The following is a 10,423-nucleotide window of genomic DNA, read 5'->3' as shown; positions in this document are numbered from 1 at the left end:
AAACTGATTAGATTTTAATTAAAGTATAACCTTCGTCTCTGATGTTTCTTATAAAATTTCTGAGGATAATTAGAAACAAATGAGAGAACTGTTGGCATTCAGAATTGTTGACATTAAAATCTTAATAAACATTTTATTTGTCAATTCTGGTATGTTGGCAAACCCAAACACCGTTTGAGACATTGTTGAGATCTTTTCTGTACTGTTAGGGGACACCCGAGTGAGATTACTGTGGTGTTTTCTGACAGGAAAAGTTTGCTTGCAAAGTTGTTATGTGGTGAAGCTTTAGTGACATTAAAATCAAGGTTGGGGCTTTATTCTTGCTTTTTCTAATAATCATTCTTTTGTGTCATTCACATTGTGCAAATTCATACACACTATAAATGACGTTTATCTGTGAGATCAGACTGGACAGACAAAGAAGATATTTCTTTGCTATGTACCTTTAAAGAAAATGACACACAGCTTGAAAAAAATAAGAACATCACAAAAAATTACATTTCTCAATGCCAAGCTGTCAGAAAAGCGATCATGTTTTCTATCCAAGACTATGATCACACAATCTCCTTCTGTATACTTGTGCCGCTTATAGTCAAGATGGATTAACTTTGAACATTTGTACCTTTTATTTTCCACAAATGACAGAAGTGGAGCTTGCTGGGTTATGTTAAACTCATAGACTGATTTGGAGAGAATTTTCGAGGCCAGAGACATCACACAGCACCACAATTATAACAAAACACTATAACATAAAGCACTGTGTGATATAGGATTTTTTATGTATCGTCAAAGTAGTTTTTTTTAGCTCAGGCTATAGCTTCTGACCATTGTGAAAGTTTGCAGTTTTATCCATTAGTCACAAATACTGTTGCAGGGTCATATAACTTAATATTAATATTCTGTTTAATTACAAACCAATACTAATCGTTTACAGATAGTTAAACAGTTCACCAAAAAAAAAAAAACACCCTTTTGACAATTATTTCCTTAATTATAGATACAAATCACACACACTTTGTCTGTAAATTCTTCTTTTCATTCAGATTAAACTTTGCCATTTTGTCCTTCTCAATACAAAATATGTGGTTACATTGTTGACGGATTGACTCCCAAATGTAAGACTAGGATCCTAATTCAATCTGAGCCCCGAAATCAGTGAGGTGAACTCTATACCCACAGGTCACCAAACCTTAAAGAGAAAGCACCTTTGCTTAATGGAAACGTTACACGCAGGTGCTAACTTAATTTCACACTCCTAAAGTCTGGGCTGGTACAACACAGCGTCCGAGCATAAGTGCCATCTGGTCCGGAGTTTTAAAGGAAGCAACTTGGGCTTTTCACACTGATCCAATTATGCTGTTTTTTAATTCATTTGGGATGTTTCGATGTGTGTTAACTGCCTCAACATGGCTGGCGGATCTGGAGCCACGTCCTGACCAAGACAGGCCAGGCCTTAAACTCTGTGACTCCAGAAGTGCGAAGATGAAGGTGTTGAAGAAGCACCTCCTCAACATCCTGTTTTCATGAATAATATGCTTGGGTAGGGATGCACAGTGTCGGGGTCTTGCGGTGCACTTTAAAACGAAATATTGGAAACATGGGGTCCCATGCACCGCTATGGAAATTTAAGCCATGGGATGAAAAACCAAGATTCAGGCGACGGTCCAAATCAAGGTCCACTGATCTCGCTGTATGCCGTGTCATTCAACACTTCAGCAAATTATTGAATGTGATTGAATTCTTACACTTTGGACAAATTGCACGTCTTCAATCAGCCAATACAGTGGACAGCGGTGCTTAGCCGTGATGGCTAAGAATAAATGTGCCTTTTGCGGCTGTCTGAAAAATGAATTTAAAACCCATAATCCCTTTGGAACCATATGATTAGATTTGCGCTCTGTTGAAATTCTCTTCAAACATTACTACATAAATGCAGACAATTTGCAGTACACAAGGTCACTCTCTCGCCCCAGCACAAAATCCTTCTAGCAAAGGCAAAATAGCTTCTAACAGCGCAATAATAATGCACAATTGTAATCTAAAGAAATGAATAGTGTATCCCTTCATCAGAGAAGACTTCAAAACTGGAGCTCAACAGAGAGAGAGATAAGCCCACCTTCAAATCCCCTGTCTTATTTTTTAGAACGCTTCTCACAGATTGTCATTCTGCATTAAATCAACAAAACGTGTGTCATGCCTTAAAAATCTGGCTGCTTAATAATAATTGAAGACAACTATAATTTATTTTTGATCAGATTAATAAAAGTAGTAAAGAACAATTTAGTCTATATCCAAATCAACTCCGAGATGGTTCACCCAAAATGAAAAGTCTTTACTTTATTGACCCTGATATCACTCCGAACCTGTTTGACTTTCTGCAGAACACAAATGAAGAAACATTGAAGAATGTCGGTAACAAACAGCATTTGCCCCACTTTCACTGTGTGGACACAAAACATTTCTCACAATATCTTTCGTATTTTACATAAATAATCATATATATGTTTAAAAAGTCATGAATGATGACAGAATTAAAATTTTGGGTGAATTGTCCCTTAGGAACAGAAGTGAAGGCTTAGACCTTGGCAGGATAAAACCGCCAACATTCTGATTCTCAGACCTTTTATACTTTATAACCAGTCCAAGGTGAACCATGTGGAATTCAAATGATGTGTTTGCACTGAAAAGCATGACCGTGACTAAATGTAAATACACACATGTACCGCCTGCTTAAATTAGTGTTATGTACTTTTGTACAATGCAACCGAGGTAAAGGAATTTTCTTTGAATTTGACATCTAAAAGCTTCATTATCATTATATTGGTTATACTTCTTTACAGCTACATATAATGCATTACAACACACATTATGAAGAATAACAATGCATTATACGTACATGCTTCAAGGAAAGTGTTACCGCTATTTCCTGTTGGCGATTTTTCAATGTATTTATATCTTAAAAAAATATTCTCCAATAAACAACATATACTGATGCTGTTATCTAACCTGACGGACATCAGGTCCAGCTTGACTAGACTTCACTTTTGGCCACGTCTGTATGCTGTAATTGTCAACACACACACACACACACATTGCAAACACAAGAGAGTGGGAACATGACCTTGTTCTATATCCCCGAATATTACATCTGATCTGTTACACAAGTCAAACAGAATCTGGAAGCAGAGCTTCAAACAGCAAACTTCACTTGAAATGATATTTGATTATAAGACTTAATCAACTTCAATTAGTCAAAAACAGCCACTTCTAATTAGCCACGTGTCTGCAGATCTTGCTTAATATGTTTTAATTAATCTTGTTCATGGATGCTCCCAAAGAGGAATTTCAATGTGACTGCTCTTGCACAGAATGACATCACAGCAGAGAATGAACTATTGGGATTCTGGTGCTGTCAAATTATGTGCATTACATTAATTGAAATTAAGGATTCAAACCAAATTAAAAATATGCGATATAGCATATCTTCTGATCTTTTTTGTGCCTAATGGAGATTACTTTTCATTTTGTGTAACGTGAATTTGTGACAAAAAAATAACGGTCACACTTCATGTAAAATTAATCCACCCCATACATAAAACATGCTAATTTAAACATTAGGTAAAATTTGGTAACTATTTTAAAAGGTGGCTAATATGTATGAATGTCAACAATGTGTGATTAAAAAAAAGCATACGATTATTAAAAAAACAATAATCTACATTAATATTGATTAGACACCCTGTATTTATGTTAGTTAACTGTAATTTAGCTTAACGTTAACAGATACAAAATTTGATTTATTTTATTACATCAGTAGATGATCAACTTAACATGAACTAAGAATAATAAATTGTTGTTGTTCATTGTTAATGAATGTGGTAAACTAACATCAACAAACGCAACCTTATCGCACATTGTAAGAATTAGAGGACACAATAAACAAACATCTTGATACGACTGGGCTTTTATGCTCATACTTTTTAATGTATCACAATGAGCAAGAAACATACTTGATGAAATATTTTCAAAGGAGTATATTCAATTACCATCTACAATCAACTTAACTAGGACAACAAGGTTTTTGTGACAAAAGTTTCTCTTTAAAAGTCTGAAGTTCCATGTGGTGTGTGTATGTTAGTCTCCATGTAATTTGGTACAGTTTGGAAATCTTCATCATATAATTACAGTAACAAAAAGCTAACAAGACTACAGTATAGAAAAGACATCAAGAACAACATTTTTGGTTTAACTTGCTCTTTTTGTACATTGCAAGGCTGTAAGTTCTACCCTCGGATGGGCTACCTGGAGCCACAGAGCCGTGCTTGCGAGGCTCGGAGGAGGAATAATTCGAGGAGAAACCAAAGAGAACCAAGAAATAAGGAAACACAAAAAGCTTCAAAAATGCTGTGGCACCAGGAGCCACAAAAGGAACAGGAAGCTCCAGTAGCAGTTCATCCTCGAAACTGGAGCAAATGGTTTTTCGTTTGGTTGCTTGTTAGTTTGGTTTTTCATTTTGGTTGATTCGCTTTTTTGTGTTCGTCTGCTTCCTTAGGAATGACACCCAAGAGAATCCCCTCCCCTTGATCAGTAAAGTCATTCTTTATGGTTTGATGGAGCTCCGTGCCGAGCGGATCGCACCGCTCTCCGATCGGAGGAACCGCGGCGTGTCAGTCACTGAATCGGGCAGGAGGAAATGAAACGGGTAGCAACACTGTGAACTGGGAGACGACGTAAGCGAGTGTCCGTCCCTTTCAGAAGTGCAGAAAATGTCCAAGTAGATGCAGAACCAGAGAGAGACGAAAGGAGTCGAGCTTAAACCCAGATAAAATCCTCTCGGCGTCACATATGTCCACTGGTCGTAGAGTCCACTCCCGTCGACATATAAAGTTAACCACTTGATATCCGGGCCGTGTTTACCCTGCCTTTGGCTCCCATGCCCAGTTTTGGTGTGCCGACAGCCTTCTTAGACATCTCAATGACATCTCTCGAGATTCCCAGAGTTCAGTTCTCTTTAATTTCCTTCTTTGACATTTCAAAGAAAAGTGTTGATGTCTTCTTTAAATATATCTATATCTGTATACATGTTTATTTTCACAGTGGGCAAAACGATGACCTCTACAGCAAAACCTTTCGCAAAAATCAAGTATCCCAATGAGAGTCGATGGATCTCTGCCACGTTTTGGATCAAGCACAATAAATATACACTCATCGGGGGCACCAACTGAACTTGTGTTTTCTTTTCAACTGCATGAAGCTTTGGCCACATTCTTTTCTCAAAAATAATAACAACAGCTCAGTGCTTTCCTCTATCACCACATTACACCGTCATCGTGTCGAGATTTTTCAAAATCTTCACAACGTTACAGCTTTGCAGTTCAATATTGTTTTGGTGCGGAACGAAAGTAAAAAATCGAATACCAAGTATAAAAACTCAGACTGATGCTGGCTCTTATGAAACACACGCACGCACGCACACATACACACACATACAAAGTCCATGCTGGCTGAAACAACTGTGAGGAAATCTGCCCCACTCGAGAGCCCATAAAAAACCAGAACACTTTGGAAGCGAGAGATACAACCGTGTTGAGACAAACAAATATTGAAACATTGTAACACCGTAAAGTGGCCAGAGAATGACAGGAAACAAATAGGTGAGATTTAAAGCTGGCATTAATTTAGGAATATAAAACAAAAACAAAGGAAAATAAAATATACAGTTATAACCATAAACATATTATTTGAGACCAAAACAATGCAAAGCATTCAAAAATAAACTATACAATATTAGAATTCTTAAAAATAATTAGGTACAATATTAAAAATAACATTGATTGAGAGCAATGGCGGGCTTGCAGTTCAAATGAACCCAATTGCAAAAGCATGCACACCGAAGAACACCAAATCGAATTGTTCTGCGAGACGATGTGTGGAAATGTGTCACTAAACCCAAATACGCTTGTGCACCCCAAAAGCTTCTAGACTCGGTTTGGGAGGGGGAATAAAAAGCAACTGAATTCATGACTGGATGGGGACTGATTCCGTTGCAATACTTGGAGTGAAGACGTCTTTGGACAAGAAGGCAGAATTCTACCTCATCACCATTCAAAACGAGGGACATCTAAAACAAATCTTGCTCTTTCCCACTCTTACGATGCTTTGGAATGAAGATGCCCCTAACAGACCTGCAACACGCATATGTCATGCGTGAAAATGCCTTTACACCCTGCAGAAAACGAAATCCCTACGTTCGTTCTGAGACTCGTTACGATGCACGGTGATGTGAATCAAACAGGATGCAGTTTATGTACATTTTTGGTAACCACTACGACTTTGCGATCTAGCTCAAGCGAGTAAAGTCCTTCAATGACTGCAGGGATTCAGTTTACTCTCAAAACATCATAATGGGAGTGAGGGAATCGAGAGGTGATGTTCAGCAATCCACCATGGCAGAGTAACACAACGGCTTAGAGTCACCTTAGAAACGGGATAACCTACTCAAATTGAATAAAAACAAGCAGTCCTTGCTTAAGAAATGAAATCTCAGGTGTAGTATTTGGAATGCACTGTTATTTTTACAAACATTAGAGATCATTGGCTTTTAATCATTGGTCTGTTCGAAAATGAAACGAAAGCTAAAATGTCCTTTGGAACACAAATTCACAGTCTTCAAAAGTTCCGCTTTTGCAACAAGAAGGGAAAAAAGATGTCGCGAGGGCGGGAAAAGGGTTTATTGTTGGTTTCTTTCTTTTTTCGTTAAAGCTTAGCCAAAAAGCAAAAGGAGCATGCATCTAGGTATTCTTCCTTTCAAATCTACATTAGCAGCAAAACATATGTCCTCAAAGACCAGACCTTGTACATATTTTACAAAAAAGAAAACGAAACAAAAGACGGACTCATGTGTGACAGAAAACTTCAACAAAACCTCTATCTTACAAACTGCAATGGCTCTGTAACGGTGCTACTCCACGACGCAAGGACAGGGGCCCTTTGAGATTTTTGGTTTTCTTAGTATTCGACGTAAAGCGCCACCTGTCTGCTCGCGAAGAAGCAAAAACGGCAACCCCGACGCGTACTTCTTTTATTTTAAAACTTTGTTTCCTTTCCTTAAAAACAGCAACAAATTCTCAAGTATAAAGAAGCCTCTTCTCATTTTTATGCACCAATGGTGAAAGTGTTAAGTCTTTGGATTTTCTTTTCGTTTTAAAGCGTGAGAATTATTATTATTATTATTCTTTTTCATTATCATACATAACAAAACGTTAAAATGAACAAAGCCTATAGCAGACTGCAGCCACACTACATGAGAACAAGTATCTGCTTTGTAGTGCTCAAATCCACAAAGGCAGGGGAGTACGGAAAAAGGAAACACATAGACAGGGATAGAGAGAGTCAGACAGTGGTAAGTGCACTAAGGTAACACAAAAAAAGAAAAAGACAGCCCAGAATTCTCTTGGGTCTAACCACAGGTGAGATACTGAGCCGGGAGAACAAAAACCAAGAAGCTGAGAATTTGACACAAACAGAGATCGTTTCCTGCTCCTTATTCTAGTCTATTGGAATGACCAAGACAACATCAAATGAAGCGCCTTAAAGTTGGACGATACAAAAGCTAAATGTACACAAAGATTTTTCAATCTACCATACTGTTTAAATTCATTTCCAATGCAACAATCTACTTAACACCAAAAATGTATATATCTATCATAAATACAGAAAGTTTTTTTCGTAAAAAAAATCTTTTTCCCCCACCAGTCTGCAATGCTTTTCGTGTCTGGGTAAAATGGGATCGGTAACTCTCCCGTAAAAAATGAAGGTGGTTTAAAACCAGCAATTCAGCTACTCATTGAATGCCCAGAAAACTTTGAGTTCGTATCATTTCTGAATACTTTCTGCCAATGAAATCATATAAAAACAGAAACGTCTATCATTTGTTTAGAACAAAATGAATAAAATAATGACTTTTTGTAACACAAAAAGGTTGTGAGCTGTTGACCTGAGAATAAAATAGACATTACATTACTTTTCTTTTCTTTAGCAAGCCATTGGTATTTGAATGGTTAGATAGCAAAACTGTAAGACTATTCTCCCATACGGTACATACTGGTTTTATGTGACTGTGCTATTACAAGGAACAACTTGTCGACTCGTTCTTCATATAGAGGGTTGTGGGGCCGTTAAAATAAGTTTGAGGCTGTTCCACCAGCTGCTGTGATCTCCTCTATTCATTTATATATATATACTGCATATACGTATATATGTGTATCTATATATATTAAGAGTTGCAATAAACTAAAACCAGCATGTTGATATGGGAAAATAATCCACTAACATTAAAATTTTTGGTTACAAGCTTTGGAATTGCAGTTAGTCTTTACACATCTTTTTCTGAAATTGGTTTGTATACTTTTAAACATTTTAAACATTGCTGCTTTTTTGTTTTTGTTCTTTTTTTTCTCATGTTTTCTCTTTTGTATTGTGTTTTTTTCCTTTTTTCATATTGTTTGTCACTGAAAGCTGTTACAATCTGATGGAGTCCGATCCTACGCTAGCAAGGTTACTACTACAACTACTGCTGTCTTTGAGACAGCCAGGCTGTTGTGGCTCCTCTGCCGGCCTGCCCAGCCTGTCCGCTGACTTCTGACTGCTATCAGAGTCAGACTCGTCGGTAAAGACGTCTGTTGGTATCGAGGTCTGGACCCCTGAGGTGCTCAATGAACTTGAGGTAACCGTTGAAGGAGAGGAAACTGGAGCAAACGAAGACAACGAAGAAGAGGGGACGTGGGGCTTCCCAGCTAAAGCTCTGGAGAAAGGGGCCTGGGACCAGGGTTTGCCTGCAGCCGTCGTGTTGAGGGGGGGGGCCGTATAGGTGGAGGGGGTGCATGAAGATGAGGATGGTGTGGTGGCTGACGTCGTTGGCGGAGGGGATGGGGTGTTGTTTGAGTGAGTGGCAGACTGCGAGGTAGATGCGGTGTTAGGACTGGGGAAGCAGGCTGAAGAGTGAGGTAATAAACTAGTAGCGTGCTCTTTGGCATTTCTGGATCTCTTGATTGTTCTGTGTTTGTGCAAGGCTGAATCCAGGTGTTGACTTAGCGCTTTGTCCCCTTCTAGAGTGGTCTCACAGGCGAGGCAGTCGTAGAGGCCGCGCTCCGCCGCGTTCCCACTGTTGGGGACCCGAAGCAACATCTCTTGCAGGTTTGCCACAGACTGACCGAAAAAGCAAATTGACTTGAGGTGGCTGATAGCCGCTTCCTCCTTGCTGAAGACAGCTTGACACTTGCGGCACGCCAGCCGGTATTGAACTTTGGGGACAATAAATTGGTCAAGAGGGGGGTCTGCACCTTTGTCGTCCATTTCTTGCTGCTCAGCGGCTGGGTTTTTGTGAGCAGAAGAGGTTTCAGCTGAGGAAGAGCTCTTCTGCTCCTCCGTTTTCACCGGATCTTTGGCAGGGTCCTTACGGTCCATCGAATTCTTTGAGGGGGCTGCGGTTTGGCTTGCCGTAGGTTGCTGAATTTGCTGAAGCTGCCGCTGCTGCTGCTGAAGGGCCTCCTGCAAGCTCTGCTGATATTGCTGGTAATGCTGAAGCAAAGATCCCGGCGATAATCCCATCAACGCCTGCGATAAAGATGGGTTGTAGGGGAAAAGACTTTCCATGCCATACATGGGCTGAAGATATCCACCTGGTATCTGAGGGGCGTAATACGGAGAGAAGCCTGGCATGAAGTAGGGCAGGAACTGGCTTGTTAGCAGAGCTGTTGGGTCAGAGGCTAATGCGGCCTGCAGAGCTTGAAGCTGGGCTGTATCGACCACGTACTCCATACCGGGCGTTGGCATCGATGTCGCCGGAACAGCAGAGTCTTGTTTTTCTTTCTTGGCACTGGCAGCAGAAGTGGAGGGAGCAGGAGTTCCGCCAGCTGAGGATGGGGTGGGGGGCTTTTCGGCCTTCTCCTTGGGTTTCTCTTTCTCTCTGGCCCTCTCGGAGTTGCGGTCTTTGTGGGAATCGGGGCGGGTGCCCGGCTGCGTTGTCAAAGAGTTTGATGTAGATGTAGGGCTTGAGTGGGGAACAGACGTACTGGCCTGAGCTGGGCTAGGTGAAGCCAAGGAAGAGGATGAAGGGGTCTTGTTGGGTAAACCAGATGTAGGGAGACTAGGAGAGGGTACACTGGCACCAGGCATGTTCAGGAGGTTCGGAGGTTTGGGTGGGGTTAAAGCTGATAAAAAAAAAAAAAATCACCAAAAAACATGATTAAAAAAGTTACAGTATTTTATATTTATTTATCTATCATTTATTAAAATGTATTTTTCTTGCTTAAAAAAATATTTAATGCATTAAAAAAATGCATTTATTTGTTTAATATTAACTAGTGCTGTCAAATCCATGAATTGCTTTCAATTGATTCCAAAATAAATGTACATATTTAAG

At 39.5% G+C, this 10,423-nt stretch overlaps 1 protein-coding gene across 3 annotated transcripts in view; it reads right to left on the bottom strand.

The window, feature by feature from the left end:
• Positions 1 to 3,964: 3,964 nt before the first annotated feature.
• zfhx3b (zinc finger homeobox 3b) overlaps positions 3,965 to 10,423 on the bottom strand; it is a 142,719-nt gene continuing 136,260 nt past the window's right edge. For all 3 annotated transcript variants that reach the window (XM_056770081.1, XM_056770233.1, XM_056770156.1), the window contains one exon: positions 3,965 to 10,211. In XM_056770081.1, coding sequence (XP_056626059.1) covers positions 8,521 to 10,211 — 1,691 coding nt within the window. In that variant the 3' untranslated portion in view covers positions 3,965 to 8,520. The remainder of the gene's footprint in view (positions 10,212 to 10,423) is intronic.

This window comes from Triplophysa dalaica, chromosome 1 (assembly GCF_015846415.1).
Source record: "Triplophysa dalaica isolate WHDGS20190420 chromosome 1, ASM1584641v1, whole genome shotgun sequence".
In the NCBI taxonomy this organism is placed as follows: Eukaryota; Metazoa; Chordata; class Actinopteri; order Cypriniformes; family Nemacheilidae; genus Triplophysa; species Triplophysa dalaica.
The sequence above is the reverse complement of the archived record's forward strand: the minus strand, read 5'-3'. Positions and strand labels throughout refer to the sequence as shown.